Source organism: Clarias gariepinus, chromosome 8 (assembly GCF_024256425.1).
Source record: "Clarias gariepinus isolate MV-2021 ecotype Netherlands chromosome 8, CGAR_prim_01v2, whole genome shotgun sequence".
NCBI lineage: Eukaryota > Metazoa > Chordata > Actinopteri > Siluriformes > Clariidae > Clarias > Clarias gariepinus.
In genome coordinates, this window is record NC_071107.1 from 16,161,233 (window position 1) to 16,178,698 (window position 17,466).

General features: G+C 41.5%; 1 protein-coding gene across 1 annotated transcript; it reads left to right on the forward strand.

Annotated features, from left to right (window-relative positions):
- Positions 1-1,339: 1,339 nt before the first annotated feature.
- Positions 1,340-17,466, forward strand: b3gat2 (beta-1,3-glucuronyltransferase 2 (glucuronosyltransferase S)). The gene is made up of 4 exons (XM_053501904.1): positions 1,340-2,332; positions 7,047-7,191; positions 12,198-12,346; positions 16,535-17,466. Exons 1-4 carry the CDS (start codon positions 1,790-1,792, stop codon positions 16,619-16,621), a joined length of 924 nt encoding a protein of 307 aa, XP_053357879.1. The 5' UTR covers positions 1,340-1,789; the 3' UTR covers positions 16,622-17,466.

Genomic DNA, 17,466 nt, shown 5'->3' on the forward strand with positions numbered 1-17,466 from the left:
TAGATGTGACGGAAATCGTGTGCCTTATTTATCTTTCTGTCACTTTTATATCTTTGCACCTTTATACATTTATGCATGACTTGAAATTAATTAATGTAGTCTTTATGCCTCAGTAGAAGAGTACAATCTTCACCCCCACCCAAGCGGTTACAGTAGCTTCAAGTCAGCAGCCACTTGTTATATGGTATTAAAAGAAACTATATGAAAGGTCATATTTCAAGTCAAGTTGCTGAACAAAATTGTCTAAGGAAGAACATTCTGTGATACAGGAAAAAAAAGGGCAGACTGGGAGGAAGCAGGGCCGTTGTTCTTTCTCCCCCTTTGTCTCTCCGCTGTCAGAGTTAGACAGCTAAAGCTTCTGCACTTTTGAAAACCTGTAATAAACTAATTCTTTCTTTTAAAATCAATTTGTTCTCCTTCGGCTGATTGCCACCACATTAGACATGCATCAGAAGATTAGATGGTTGCCACTGGGGTTATCTATCAACCAGAAATCGGGGTATGCTTTTATGTAATGATGTCCAACAGATGGAGCTTTCAGTCTCAGCAAGACAGGCCGAAAGAAGAAAGAGGGATACAGACAGCACAGTCAATCACATCACTCATGTGAAAAGGATAGAGGATCTTTTTCAAAGTGGAAAATTACAGTGGCACCAAGATTTATAATGGGAATCAAAAATATTATACATCCATCAATTCATGTATTTATTCATTCCAATTCGACGACTAGTTTAACATGGGCAGGATCCGTGTGGATCTCAGGCTTCGATAGGAGAGATGAATACATCTGAATATTAACAAATACAAAAGAAATACTTAATTTTTACTAATAACTAATCAAAGAGTAAAGAAACACTCTGCACCACAGTGAAAAATGTTGACATCCAAATTAAAAAATAACATTGATGAATAATAAAACACAGGCTTGGTCAAAATACTCACACTCATAAAAAAAAAAAACAACAACAACAACCACATGAGCTGGAAGATTTATGGTGTGCATGAAAAAACATAATACATCTCTTTTGTGATTTAGCTGTCAAGAGTTATTTCCAAGGTGTTCCCTGTGCCCACGCACCTAATAATGCATCTATTATTCGGTGCAGTCATATAAATGATGACATTAGAAACATAGTGCAATAATGAAGGATTAAAATAAAAATGCATAAAGGCTCTATTGGCCGTGACATACTGTAGATGTAGATACATTTTTCCCCCAGAAAATTATTTTTGTTAAAGCCATTATTGTCTCTCTCTCTCTCACACACACACACACAGACGCACGCGCGCGCACAGACACACAAATGAAGAGAGTGAAGTGTGAGTCTCTCACATGACAGCGCTGTTATTACTGAGGCGGTAGCAGCAGCAGCAGACCTGCGCACTGTGTCTCGGCTCAGCCTCGCGGCTCAGAAGCGCATCTCCGAGGAGAGGGATGGAGAGAAAGCCAGCAATGCCTTCAGAGACTGCTTTCTGTGGATCCAACGCAGTAACTCTACCTGTTGTTTGTATTCAGGGCGGATCGGTGCAGGAATAGCTCGGCTTTTTTTTTTTGGAGGAGACTGGACTCGGACACAGGATGGCTCAGAAAGAGACCTGCGTGCTGACTTTGAACGCTGGCGGACTGTAAGAGAAGCAGAAAAAGTGCTTTGGCTTTAAGGATGCTTTTCCGCAGACAGAGAGCGGCTACATGCGGTTAGTTGGAGAGAGGGTTAAGTCCGTGTTAACTCCGCATCCTTGGTGTTCCTGAGATGGATCGGTGACTCTGCGTCTCCAGAACTTTGCCACGATGAAGTCCATCTTCTACAGCCGCTTCTTCATCCTGCTGCCGTGGGTGCTGATCGTCATCATCGTCATAGACATCGACACGAAGAGGTCCTCGGTGCGCAGCACGGCGCACTCCTACCTGTCCCGGCTGAGCAGCGCGCCGCGGCGGGACGGCGCCGTTCACGCGCTCAACCGCACCGCCACGCCGCCGCCGCCGCCGCTCGTCTACGCCATCACCCCCACGTACAGCCGCGCCGTGCAGAAAGCCGAGCTCACGCGCTTGGCCAACACGTTCCGCCAGGTCCCGCACTTCCACTGGATCGTGGTGGAGGACTCCGCGAGCCGCACCGAGCTCGTGTCGCGCTTTCTGGCGCGCGCCCGCGTCCCGTACACGCACCTGCACGTGCTCACCCCGCGCCGCTTCAAACGGGCCGGCATGCCGCGCGCCACCGAGCAGAGGAACGCCGCGCTCTCGTGGCTCCGCGCGCACCGCGCAGCCTCCGAGTCCGGAGTGGTGTTCTTCGCCGACGATGATAACACGTACAGCCTGGAGCTGTTTGAAGAGGTAGAAACCTGCATCACAACGCCGACCAGTGCAATGTAGCACCAGTGCATGTCACATTTACAGGCATCTCTTTGTTTTCATGATTTATTTATTTATTTATTTACTTTAACCTCTCATCCGAGTGGCTTCATTCTCTACTGACTCGACGAAGCTTGGGGTCATTAGTATTGGGGCAAACATAGCTTCAGCAGGTGAAACATCGTTAATGAGCTTTAACAACATGAGCATAGAAACATACAGTACAAACAAACCTATAGTTTCCGCCCTGGAGCGCAATGTACCAGGATATACAGTTGTATGCTTAGGCTTAGAATTTACACGAGCAAATACATTGACAGTCTTGGCATGCAAACATGTACCTAAATATCTTCTGGTGAACTTGAATAAAGATGCAGGGTAAAGTAAAATGCATAGTCTATAGCTAAATGAACACATTTCAAATTATTATTATTAATATCATTATTATTATTATCATCATTTTTATCGATATATACACACAAATGACCTTTAAAAAAATAAAATATATATATATATATTATTACCTAGCGAATTCAATTCAAGTTCAGCCTACAGTATCAAGATGCAGGCTTATTTGATTAAGCTGGCAAGCTCAATAGGAACTGTTTCATCTAGCTTTACAAAGTAAAGACACTGGAATGGTTAGAGTCTGTGCTACCCACAGGTTGAGCCATCATTCGCTAATATATGTAACAATACACCTGAAAAGGCTTATGATAACAAATAGAACTTTACCATAAACATGCAGTACCAAAAGAATAAGTGGCAATCATAGTTCTAGAAGGAACATCGGCGGTATGAGTGTAGCTAGGGTGCGTCTGTGTAGGGGATGTGTCTCAGAGCTTAGATTGCCATCTTTTCGCATGCACTAAAAGTCCTAGAGCTTCTCTGTGTTCCTTGCAGTTTAACCCCAGCAATAATTCTATTTGCCTTAATAGCCTAAAAAATGTTCAATCAAAATGGATGAAAACCTTTATTGAGCGAGGTTTTAAAGAGGCTGTCTTACAAACGCAGTTAAACAGACTAACGTTTTATTAGATGAATGTTATCATTTAAAATTAATCAGGCTATGGTTTGATGGACCAAAGAGATTTCCACTTGTTAGATGCATATTTGATACCTCAAGGGAAACTGAGCAATTGTGAGTTCCTGGCAATAACATCAGCTTAATTGCACTACTGGCTTCAGAAATGTGAGTGAGCAGCCTGATAATCAGTGAGCTGTGGGGTTCAGCACACATACTGTACTCTATCAGCTTCTGAACCGTTACTGTTTGCCTTTAATGCTGGTGCGAATCAGTAACTTGCAGTAGCAGATTATCGCTGAAAACATACTGTGAATTACTGACTGTGAGCAAGTTTGCATAATTTGCATTTATAATAGTGGTGCGTCAAAGGTCTCTACATTAAATATAATTAGCATGGCCAGTGTCTCCGGTTCAGGTTCATATCCAGCCAAACATCTAATAAAGCACTTTGGTTAAGGTTAGGTACATGCAGTAATCCTAAACAATCCCTAATCAGAATGAAATCATTATCGGCATTGATCTGATAATACTGTTTTAGTAGTGCTGATGTCATAAATGTGCTAGGGCCCTCTTGTTCTTTTAAGGATTATTATTATTTTTTATTATTATAAAATCACCCTTTTGGGTTTCTTAACATGCCTTCACGGGAGATTTTGCTGCATAGCTCATACACACTTGCACATATACATGTCAAAATTTCCACTGCGTGTCATGGGCTCAACTCAACAGGAGGGCAGATATTTCGGGTCATTTGCAAAAGGCACATTTATGACATAAGCACTATTAAATACGCACACTACACACACACGCACATAGCCTACTCTCACATACTACTCACACACACACACCCTACACACACATATACTATACACACACCCTACTCACACACACACCTTACACATCCTACACAAATAATGAACAGCCCAAGCATCTGCGCCATACTTATGATCGCCACCAAACCCAGCCCACATTGAGTGACATCAGCAGCTGGGGCTTTTTAAAGGTCTTAACACACTCAGAAGGCACACAGGTTGTATGTTGCACAGCAACGCTGCAAGCAATGATGATCAGCCCAAGCACCCACGCCATCGCCGCAGGGCTCACCAGAAAGACACGTCCAGCGGCGACGATGCCTTAAACTTACCGTGCTCAAAAGGCACACAGATTGGTGGTGTGCCCAGGTGGTGATGGCATAGGATTTTGGAGCCGCTCATTGTTGCTTGCAACTATATTTTAAATTATATATCTTATAATTATCATCATAAGAAGCTTTTCATATGTTTTGTTCGCTGTGTTAATGCACTGCAGCGTGACTACAATGATATGCAGCTACACTTGCAGGATAATGAAGGTGTCAGTACAGATTGTTCTGCCATGTTGTGTGAAATGCCATGGTTCATTGAGTGTCTACGGCTAAAGGCTAGAGGACCGCTCAAAATTCCAGTCAACCAATAGACAGGTATTTAAGGTGTACTAATCTCAGACAAATGTGCAAAGAAGTCAGAAGCAAAGGGAAAATTCATGAAGCTGTAACACCTTTTAATAAATTCAATAAACAAGAAAAGTGTGGGGAGGGCTGGAGCTTAAAAAAAAATAGTATCAAATATGTCAACACTGAAATTGCTCTATATTTTAGCAATTGAGCAAAAAAAAAAAAAAAAAAGAAGAAGAAGAAATGGAATACATAAACAGGTGATAGATGAATTTCTCTTATGTTGTTTAATCTTGCCCATGTCCATCCTTTATTCCGATTTTCATTTTTTATCACAGCCCTTTTTCTGCCCTTGCAGTCTATAACTCCACTCTTAGCTGTAGACCTTTACCTCATAACTCATATCAGTCAAATCTATTATGTTTTAATGTCTTAATATCATTTCTCTTTTCCTGCTTTAGTCATTACTCCCTCCATCCTGTGTTTTCTGCACGTATCAATGCGGTTCGGATTGCCTTCCAGATCAGCTGTTTTCATGCCACAGGCCTTGCGAGTGTGAAAGACTCCCTTAACGCCATCAGCAGCGGCTTTGTCCTCAGAGTTCCTCTCTTTTTCTAGCCCCTCTCCCCCATCCTCCATCTCTTTGAATTCATTTTCTCAACACAGCTGGACATGGACTTGAGCACATGGAATGGACCATAAACGGCAAAACATAATGCTATTTTGTTGATGAATGCAGCCGCGCTCAACATGAGCACATAAAACACCTCGCGCTTGATTTGGAGCACAGTGGTCTAAGTGCCTTATTATCACTGCTCAAATCAGTCACATTCATAACAAGAGACAGTGCCTTCATTATGATACTTAAGATAGCACCGCCACAATATATTATATAGTTTCTGTCCTGTGGTGGTGAGCATAATTCCATTTTTTTCCAATTTAATATTTAAAGTGTGGACTTGGACGGTGCTTAAAGTGTTGTTGATGCCTTGCGGCTCCAGTGTCCAAGGTGCCGTCTGTATGGAGCTTTCTCATGCTGGTCTCAATCTTGTGGGTTTCTGCTTTGTTTTCTTCAAACTGCCCAAGTCCTTCTAGGATCTACTCCTCTCTGATGTGAATAAAGCAATTACTGAAAAGGAATCATGAAATTGGGTGGCATGGTGGTGGAGTATTTTAGCACTGTGAATTTTTGCAATTTAAATGAATTTAAAAGATTTCTTTATCAGTCTCTAATATCATTTGTTTTTTTTCATGGCAAGGGTATCTGTAACGAGGTCTGACTCTATGATGCCACTGCTTGCTTTAACCAGAAAGTCGCTGCTCTCTGGCGACGATGAATCCAGCTGCATTTGATGCATGTTGGTGCTGCTGTATTTAATGACTCGGAGAGATGATTGTACAGCTGCAGGCGTCGATGTCCTCACTGAACTAGAGAGTTCTCCGGCTCTGTGGCTTTGATTTAGACTCCCATTTATCGAGCTCCATTACAGAGGAGAAGCCTTTGAAAATTCCCTAAGAGCAGATGGGAAGGGGGTGGTGAAGGGACGGCATTAGAGCCGAGCTGCTCAGATACAGCAACACTCCGAGCATGAGCTTCAAAGCTTTCTCCAGCCCATAGGCATCGTCGTCTAACACTTCACAATGCCATGTACCATGCTTACATGAATAGCACAGCCATTAAATATTTAAAGCCTACTCTGACTTTTTGGAGTGGGGAAAAAAAAAATCACAATGGCATATTCACACACTCCTTGAATTTCGATCCACATTCTATAGTTCTTTTTCTTCTCTAGTGGAAAAAGAAATAAGGAGATCGTTTAGCTTTTGGTTGTTTTAATTTGCTCCAGCAGAATGCTACCATCAAAAATAATATTTGCAATACAAACAGTGTGCTGCATCAGGTGTGAATGATTTTATTGCTTTTCCAGCCTGGCTACAGATGGATGAGGTTATTCAAACTGAAAATGAGCCAAAGCACTGTAATACAATCCCACAGAAATCCTCTCTCATCTACTGAAATTCAATAAAAATAGATGGTCTGACAACAAGCACCAGTAGATCAACACAAACCGTCTCCAAATATTGTATATCTCGAAATGAATCTTGCAGTCCCTAGAGGAAAGACAGGTGAAGTGTGGGCTTGATCAAGCTTTTTATTAAACATAAAGTGTGTCATATTCTTAGCGCACACTTCGACTCTATAGCACATTTCATGCTCTTTCCTCCCCTTCTCTCAGATGCGCTCGACTAAAGGAGTCTCCGTGTGGCCTGTTGGACTCGTAGGGGGTCGCAGGTATGAGCGCCCTGTTGTAGAAAAGGGCAAAGTGGTGGGCTGGTACACAGGCTGGAAGGCTGACCGACCTTTTGCCATCGACATGGCAGGTAAGACTCGTCCATGCTTTAAAAACTCTTAAATAGCAGCTATAATATCATTTATTGGTCCATATATTGAATGCATACGTACATAAACATAACATTTAACTGGTTCAGCATTTTCTTTTGAGACTGTTGTGAAAACTGTGACCTGTGCGGTGGACAGCTGGACTTATTGTAGCTCCAGTAGTTACATTTATGGCATTTGGCAGACTCTTCGAATCAGAATGACTGACATTTATCTTATTATATCTCATTTGAGGTGTTGAAGATTAAGAGCCTTGCTCAAGGGCCCAACAGTGGCGACTTGGTAGTGCTGTGGTTTAAACCCAGGACCTTCCGATCAGTGGATTATAATTAACAAACAAACAAACAAACAAATAAATTTCATATGATAGGACACAGAATGTCACTTTGCAGACAATCCCAAAATAAACTCCACTTAAGGTGATAACGTGGCTTAGTGGTTAGCATTGAAGCCCTGCACCTCCCGGGTCCGGGTTCGATTTTCGTCTCTGTGTGCATAGAGTTTGCATGTTCTCCCCGCGCTTGGTGGGTTTCCTTCAGGTACTCCGGTTTCCTCCCACAGTCCAAAGACATGGAGGCTAGGCTAATTGGCGTTCCCAAACTGCACATAGTGTGTGAATGAGAGTATGTGTGTGTGCCCTGCAATGGAATCACACCCTGTCCAGGGTGTACAGTACCTCTTGGGATGGTACCCCGCAACCCTGAATTAAGGATAAAATGTTATAGACGATGAGTGAGTAAGTGGGAACTCCACTCAAAACATATGCACAGATATATGGTTACTAAAACTTGACAGCAAAGCATTTTTAAGAGAACATGGCTAAAATAGTTAAAGAACAGGAGAAACAGGCATCTACAGGAATACAATCCTTAAATCTTTGTTGAACCCTTTATAGAGCACTCATCGAAACAACTGGAAACTAAAATGTTCAAAATTTCAATACTTTTTCCAAGCTTTTTTTAAATAGAAACTTTTTTATTGTTGTCATTTCTATGTTGCAAAACAGGGTGAGTGAAGTTAGCAGATGGTTCCTCAAATGTCCAGGGTAATCATGTTTACAAAAAGTGAACATATAAAAATATATTTTAAAAAGTGAATATATAAAAAAGGTAAAGGAACATTTATTTAAATATAAAAATGTGCAAAAATACTTATTTTCTACAAATATGATTCTTCTTCTTCCAGTACTGATGCCCGTACTGACACAGTGGTTCTTCACATGATTAAGATTGAAAGAGGAACCCCATTAAGTAAACATATTAAATAAATAATTGAATTGTACTATTTAACTCAGCGCTTCCACAGCAAGTCAACGAGTTGAAAACACATGCAATCCTTTATGAGAAAATAAATGGCAAGCGTTTCTCCTTCCTCTGATAAAACACTGTTGCATGGCCTGGATTTTACATTGGAACATGAGCGGCTCTTATATAATATATGACACAATACGACTTTGTTCAGTGCTAAGCTGATGTTTCTGAAAAGAATGCAAAACAGCTGCACTGCCACTGGTTTCACTAAAGGATAATATAAAGACCTACAGAGTTTTATAAAACATTTTAGGAAATAAGCTGAATTTAGATTATCCGTGCCAAAGACTGTGACAGTGTTTTTTTGTTCATTACACTGCACAGATGTTTAGCAGTAGTGCTCGAGCCAGATATAAAAATGATCACAAATAAGTAGGTTAACAAGCGCTTTCACGAACGAGCTGTTTTCTTTTTTTTTTATGTTTGTATGGAGCTTACAACTAAATCTATGCTCAGACCACATTCACATTTCACGCTCCCTGGTGCAGTTTGTCGGTTTATGCTGCAGAACAACCCAAATAACTATTCATCATACCTCAAAGGATGGATTACACCCCGAACTCATTTGGAAATAATGGTCTGAGACAGATATCAATCACTGCTGACAGGATGCTGAGTCTCCGAGAACCAAGTGCCGCTCTTAATTAATGCTCTTAATGACTTTCCCCTCCAAAAACAAATTAACCTGTGACAACAGTTATAACACAACGTCAAGATTTTTGTTGCAGCATAATAAAGCGTGAACCACCCTTGTTTCTGCTTCATGTCACCAAGGGAAGTCCTGCTGATTTACTGCGTTTCTTTCAGGAGTAGAGTCTACAGTAAGGCAGTGTACTAATGTCAGTGTGGCAGGAAGGTGCTGACACGTCTGAAACATGCAGAGTGAGAGGGTTCACATACTGCAAATTGAGGAGGATAAAGAGAATGGCAGATCTCCAGATATACAGCCAGAACAGCAATGCAGAGCGAAGCAGAATGCAGCGGTGGACTCTCCAGGCTCCTGCAGTGCCTCTGGATGTTGTGCTGTTAATTAATGGCTGATAACAGGAGACTGCATCATCCTTGCCTTTTTTTCCCCCCGCCTTCTTCCTCCCAGTCTGCTTACCAGTATCAGTATTTGGATCCCTCTCCTCTACCCCATGCCCAGCTTGCTCTCGGGATCAGCCACCTGTAACGTTCTCAAAAGCATTTATGCTTCACGAGCCTGATCTACGTAGCTTGCTTCAAAACAAAAAGCCAAGAACAATGAGATGCATTTGGTATTCCTGCTGTCTGGGTCCTGCATAGAGCAAACACAATAGCAGGGTAAAGAGGTCCCTCATCAGCTCTCACTGTGTTCAAGAGCAGCTCTCACCTGAAGAGAGAGGCTCAAGTGTTTGTCCTAACACAGAAGCCTTTCTAATATAACCATGCTATTTGCCATGTAGCTTTACTTTATATAAGTAAAAAAAAAAAAAAAGTCTGCATTGCAGCTCCACAAGGTTTTGACCATGTGACTCACCCCAACCTATCTGTGTCTAAGGCAATGAGTGGGCTGCATTAGCACAATGTGATTTTTTTTGATTGCTCATAGCTGCAGCCAAGCAAAGGGTGCACTTCCACTTCCACACACACACACACACACACTGCCTGTGCCTAGAACACTAAATCTGAAGAGCCCTTGAACAGTGCTGAGTACATGGAGAGCAAAACAGAGCAACGGATTAATAAAGTATAATAAATCTTATCGCTTTGAGCTTTGTCAAAGTGTCTCTGATATAATGATGCACTCGTGTACGAGAGACATCAAAATGGAATGTAGTTAAAAAGGCAGGGCTAGGAGGTATTAGAGGTACAGTAAATTGACTGACCATCTATTAATAAACCAAAGCAAGGGTCACGAGTGAACATACCTTAAAGCTCTACTTATAGAGCAGGGACACAGTTGTGTAGCTCGGCTGCATCTCAGCCTCTCTGCTGCAGTAAAGTGACTGTCGCTGTGGGGGTGGCAGAAACCCAGGTGGCTTTAGCTAAAGCACAGCCGTCCTAGAAAAATCTGCCTATACCTGGGATAAAAAACACAACTGAGGGCTATATTTCCCTCTGGATTTAAATTTTTTTTTTGGACGGTTTCCATTTGCAACCCACTACTACACAACCCTTATATAGCACCGTTAAGCCTTTTTTCTTATTTATATAGATTATATTATGGAGCATTAGAAATATTCCAAAGAAAAGGCAGCACGTGAACACATCATGATGGAAGGATGGGGGTAATCAGTAGGGCAACTAATAACAGAATATGTATTAAATATTCACTATAAATCAGCAGACATAAAAAAAAACAAAAAACAGATACTCACTCTCCATAGCAGAGTTCCAGATGTTTAGTTAAGTGGGTGTCTTGAAGGACTGTTAGAGTAAGGTATGAATAATAAATGCAACCTTGAGGCAATAATAATAATAATAATAATAATAATAACAATAATAAACTCTTCTAAATTCTGTAAAAAAATTTTTTTTCACTTTTTTCAAAAGATCAAGGAAAAACCTTTGTCCAGGCGCAATATACCGTAAAAGAGGAGGAAAGCAAGTTAAAGGCAGCCATGTTAGTTCCATGAAGCCTGCAAAGGATTTGACCTACGTGCACCCAGACACTTGGCAGCTGTGGGCAACGGTTCAGAATCAAACTAAACTATTTAATATCTTAAATAATGCATGGCAGAGCCCACTGAGTTTCCTGCAGCACCACAGTGTAAAGGGAGGACTGGCTGCTGCTCTGCTGAGGGGCATGATCTTCGCACTGAGCTCCAAGGCCTGCTCCAGCGCTCACCTTACCGCCCTGTACTGACTGAAGCTGCACATGAGGAGTTTTCTTTTCCGATTGCTCCCTACCTCCGTCCATCACTCAGCTCCTGTTTCAATTTAGATTTTGTGCTGCAGACAATAAAGTGGTAAATAAGATATGAGTCCCTTTCCAGGTTGAAGACAGTATAAAAAGCATTTTCTGTAGGGACTTAAGGGTGACTTTAGAAAGGAGTGTAAAAAAAAAAAAAAAAAATCAATCGTGTGTGCACAATGGCAGAGCGGATGGTAGGAGTGGGACAGGTTATTTTAAGCATAACAATACATAAGTGCAAAATAAGTCTCCATTATAATGATTACAAAAGGACATATTGCCAGTTTTAAACATGCGCAAGAGAGGAAAGAGACATGCAATTAAATTTAAAATGATGGCAAAATGGACTCTAAATGTTAAGTGCAGACAGCAGGACCGGCGGTCACCTCTCACTAAACGGAGTGGTTTCTAAACGTGGCCAAGAACTGGCAGCTTTCACAGGAAGAGGCCATTTCACTGTTATTACAAAGGACATTACTGACATTACTCACCGCTAACTGTTTTTTCAGCGGTTTTATTTATCAAGTGATTACATTGTACAGAGAAAAGCTCACAGTATCACTGTGTTTAAAAGTTACTTTTCTCTTTTAGATGTCTGTGTATGCAAGTGTGAACAGCTGGTCAGATCAAAGGCTAAAGCTTAAGAATAGATGTATGTGTACAAAAGCGACGGACGCTATACTGTATGTGCTACATGCTGTGATAATACTGTATGATGCTACTAAAATCACATGAAAAATTAATGGATTTAATGAATGAAGAAAAAACACAACCTTTTTTTCCTTACTTTATTGCTTAGGGTTTGCCGTTAACCTCCAGGTGATCCTCGCTAACCCACGAGCTCTGTTTAAGAGGAGAGGAGCTAAGCCAGGCATGCAGGAGTCTGACTTCCTCAAACAAATAACCAAGCTGGAGGATTTAGAGCCAAAGGCTCGCAACTGCACCCAGGTAATTAAAATGCCCGACAAAATAACAACATGAACTACACAATATGGCCAAATATATGTGGACACCTGAGCAACACATCCATGTTTTGGCCGTGCCACAAAGGTAGAAGCATGTAATTCTCCTGAAGCCTTTTTTCCTTCACCAGAGTTATGTGTCTCAATGACAGATATGACCATGAACAAGGTGATTTCTATAAAGACAAGGGTTCCCAAAATTGGAGTGGAAGAATTTGAGCCCTGACCTCAACATATCAGACACCCTCAGGATGTATTAAAATGCCGACCACATGCCCAACTCCAGTAATGCGTTAGTGGATGATTTGGTACAAACCTATTCCACTTTTACGTGAAAAGGCCTCCCAGAAGAGTGGAGGTGACTATAGTGATGTCAATTTCAATCAAATTCGATGGTTATTGTCTCAAAGCAGCTTTACAGTAAAAAAAAAAAAAAAAATGAAAATAAGTTTGAAAATGTAAGATTTTCTTGATTTTCTTCCAGATTTAGTCGTATCCTATTCCTCCCCGTCACTAGGGGGCTCCCACATTAAAGTTACTACGACCGTTCAGTCGGGAGAGCCGAAAACTATCACGTGACGCCGCAGACTTCACTTTTTTTGCCTAATTTGTACCCTAAATAGCACCTCATACTTCCAGAGTCCAGGGATTCAGTCCCAGCTACTGTGCATGGAGTTTGCGTGTTCTCCCCATGCCTGGTGGGTTACCTCTAGGTGCTCTGGTTTGCTCCCACAGTCCAAAGACATGCAGATTAGACTAATTGGTATTTCCGAACGTGTGTGAATGAGAGTCAGTGTGTGTGCATGCTTGTGCCCTGTGATGAATTGGCACCTTGTCCAGGAGAGGCTCCAAGCTTCCTCTAACCCTGAACAAGATAAGTGGTGTAGAGGTGAACAAATGAATATACCCTAAGCCATCCTTGACTAATCCTAGCCTTTTTTTTAAATATCAGTGATTTCCTTAGGCTTTTCACAGTTTACCAGTTCACATGTATTATTATTATTATTATTATTATTATTAGAAATGTCTTTATATGTCTTGTTTCGCCCTAAAAAGTGAGTAGGTTGGAGGAGGAATGGGTCAACACCCAGAACATATGTCTTATCTATTAGTATCTCCTTAGTTCGGGTGTAGGTCTCTCACTGCGCCTTGTGTCAGAGTAGCTTCTCTTCCCAGACCCTGCATGTCTCAGCTAGTGCCATCATCATCACCCAATTATCCTAATGGCAGCAGTGCTGAGGTTATTAATAGTGACTATTAGCAGAGCTGACATTACCACTAATCACCAGCGCCAGCCAGTGGAGGACGCACATCGTACAGCAGTGTCTTACACCGCTATCATTATCAGTCATAGCATAAAGGTTCCACTTCGATTCATCCCACTGTAGATCTAAAAACATTACTCTACATTATACTGTAGAGCTTCATAATGTGAATACCAGACCTGGCAGAGCACCTTCGAGACCGCTGACGGATTATCTGAAAGAAATATGCGCGCTTTAAACGAATATGGATTGTAACACGCGCATTTTAATAGCCCCGATATTCTATTCTATAAACAGGGTAAGGCGACATCAGCATGCTCAGTCATAGCCACGCAAATTTAAGAAAAAGGTCAAACTTCTACTGTAAAATCATCTTTAAGGACGACAGAAAACAGGCTGTACCACAGAAAGGGCAATGTGGGCAGCTCCCAGCATGCACCCCGACAGGAAGTGTCAGGATGTTGGACTGATTGGGCTGCTTCAAAGACTTAACCGAGCAATCAGGAGATGGTGGATGGGGGTGGGTGAGCAGGAAACGAGAAGGACGGACGTAAAGGCTGCGGTTGAGATTGACAGTGAGATGGAATGGGCAAATGAAGGACGGCGTGACAGATGTGGAAAGATGGGGGGTGAAGGAGGGCAGGGAGCTCGAGAGTGAACAAGCCATCCTCAGTCCCGATTTAGAGACTCTCCTGCTTATTAATGTCAATATGCATCTCACTCTCGGTGTCGAGAAACTGCCAGCTTAGCACACAACACAATCAATCAGATGATTCTTTCCTCTGCAGTGCACCCAGCCTTAAAGAAATATTTCAGTCTAAAGCCTCATCAGACACAGTAACTAGAGCTCCAGATATGGTTAGTGTTTATTTATATAATAGAAGACAGCTACAAAAGTACCTATAATGAACTGTTTTAAGACACCCTCCAAATCATGAGTAATGCATTTCCCAAGGCACTGATATCCAGTTTGGATAGAATAAGATGCTGCTTGTGACTAATAATAATAAACACCACAAATAGGACAACAAAGAATAGATGGCTTCATTGAGAAGACGCGTTCTCAGAAGGATTCTATGTAAATATTCTATTCGAACATGACTTGATGCCTTCCACTAGCCAATGACAGACAGTGTCTTAAACCTAAAAGTCTTATTATGCAACTGTGAAAGCTCGTTCCTCACACATACCATCAAATAAAATAAAAATAAAAAACATTGAAGAGGCGGTAAGATTCAGCGCTAAACGAACAGGCAAAGGTGCTTTGCAAACAAAGGGCTTAACAACAGATCCATATATTGGGCAGGATCAAAATCTTTGCATGCACTAATGAATAAGAGAGATGTAGGATAACTGGGGGGTGGGAGGGGGTTGTTTTCAAAGCAAATTGGGACTTTTGATTGTACAGAATACCAGAGCAAAGTCATGAGAGTATAATCCCCTGCTACACTAATGCACTTATCCCAGCATCTCACTAGTGCTTAGATATCATTAAAGCAGAAAGTTGTCTCAGTACACCAGAGACATGATAACACCGCCTGCTTTTCATATCCATATCTAAAATGCCAGGCTTCTCCTTAAATGCACCCAGCATGTGGAAATCACTTGGAGCGAGGTCAGGACTGTACAGGGGATGCAGCAATAACTCCCAGTTGAGCTCACGTAATGTGCAAATGGTGCTGTGGGTAGTATGAGGTCATGTACTGTAGTAACAGAATGAATTTGGTGATCAAACCAGGCTGTTTTTCCATTAAAGGAAAAGGCCATTAATGGAGTACCTGGAAGGCCAGCGTTTCAGCAGTGACGACGTGAAGCAGGTAGTCCAGTCATGGCTCTGGCGTACTGAGAAAACTTTCTACCTTCATGGTATCCAAACAGTAGTGAAACTCTGGGATAAGTGCATTAGTGCAACAGGGGATTATATAGAAAAATACAGCTATGTTTTAACTCGCATAACTGTGTTCTGGAATTCTTCAATCAAAAGTCCTGGTTTGACTTCACCACCCCTCGTACATATGTATCCCATATATAAAAATGACCAGTTTTATAAATGGCACATATTTAAAAATTTATATATGCCAATATATTACATTTCCATCTGAAATGGGACGTCATTAATATTTAGTGTGAATTGAAATGTTAATGCTAAGCTTTTAGGCAATTCATTGAGTGCTGTGCAGTCAGACAGCCGGTGATTTTCAATAGATAAAACAGTGACTGGCCTCCCTGGAACTCCTTTACTGGCTCAAACATGTGGAAATGTTTTGAAGTAAAGTCAGGACTGTGCAGGGGATGTGGCAGCACTAATAAAAAAAAAAAAAACGATATAAGTGCATTACGTTGCAGGGGGTTATATAGAAAAATATATTTTTTTACTTTCATAATTGTGTTATTTTGCACTTGTCTTAAATTCGCCTTAAACCCCCCTTGTAGATTGTTCTGCATTTTAAGTGTGGAGCGCCTCCCGTTGTTATGAGCGTCTCATCAACCTCAAGGTGTTGCATCACTGGCTGCTGAATTAGTCTTGTTAGATATGCAAAACAGGCCAATTAACCATACCATGTGCTATGGAAGTGACGCTTCACACCTGGCCGAGGTTGCATCAACAGCACACACACATGGCTGCTTGCATTTAGCTCTCACTTATAATTAAGAAAAACTGCTACAATGGACCAGGGAGCCTACATGCTCGACCGCAGAATCGACCTTGAGCACAAACTACATGAAACGGCACCACTAAGGGGTTACAGCTGTAGAACCTTCCCGATTCTGACTTCTTTTTCCTTCTACAGTATATGTCAGTTTATTTCATTTATTTTTAGTTTATTTTCCTCCAAATCTCATTACCTTTGCTGAGAAAAAGAGCATTGTTGACATCTCTATTCTGATCATATGCTTTTCTATTTCAGGTCCTGGTTTGGCACACCCGCACAGAAAAGGTCAACCTGGGCAACGAACCCAAGCGGCACCAGGACTCAATCCTAATTGAGGTCTAGTGGACAGGACTGGCGTAGGAGGGCTCACAACATACTGCACCAAGTATCCACTGTCCCTGGTACTTTCCCAATTAGTGTCAACTTCTGGACTGATGCCCTGCTGTTTCACGCTGGAAGCTGTGTGTGAACTCCGATGTCCATGTCACCAACCTCAGCACTCTGGACCTTCCAATTTTTTGAACTTATTCCTGTCTGCAGAAGCTGTCTGGCCATCATTTTGTTAATAAGACTCATCTCATCACATTGAGGAAGCCTATTGGATAACTAATAAAGAACTCAACTTTTCAACCCTTATCATTCAGTACAGTTGTTTTCTGTGGCTGCTAGTAGAAACCTTTACCTTAAGACTGAAGAGAAGTCCAGAGTGCAAGCATGTGAAGACGTCATGATCCACTGGTCTCTTTGAACTTGGAGAACTTAATATATAACAGAGACACAGAGAACACTAAGTCTACGAAACTGGAAGCATCTGAAGAAGAGCAAGCCCTGAGTTAATTAACATTTGGCTTGACATAACTGTAACTATACAAGTTCAATGTATTTAAACAGTTATTGGCTAAAGCTTTCTGTAAAAAGACTTTATTGTTATGAATGTGTTGCTATGAGCCTGAGAAAATGGACATAAAGATAGATTCAGGGCAATGGCAACAGCCTGAACCCAGCATTCCAGGAGCAAACCTTCATAGTTACAATTCCATCTTTATTCCAAATGACCCCTCTCTTTTAAAAGCAAAGCTTTCTTTTGAAAGCAAAGCAAACAAGAAAAGAAAAAAATGTATAGTCATAAAACAAAATGATAACTTTACAATAAAAGAGGCATTAAGAAAAAAACGGATCACACAATA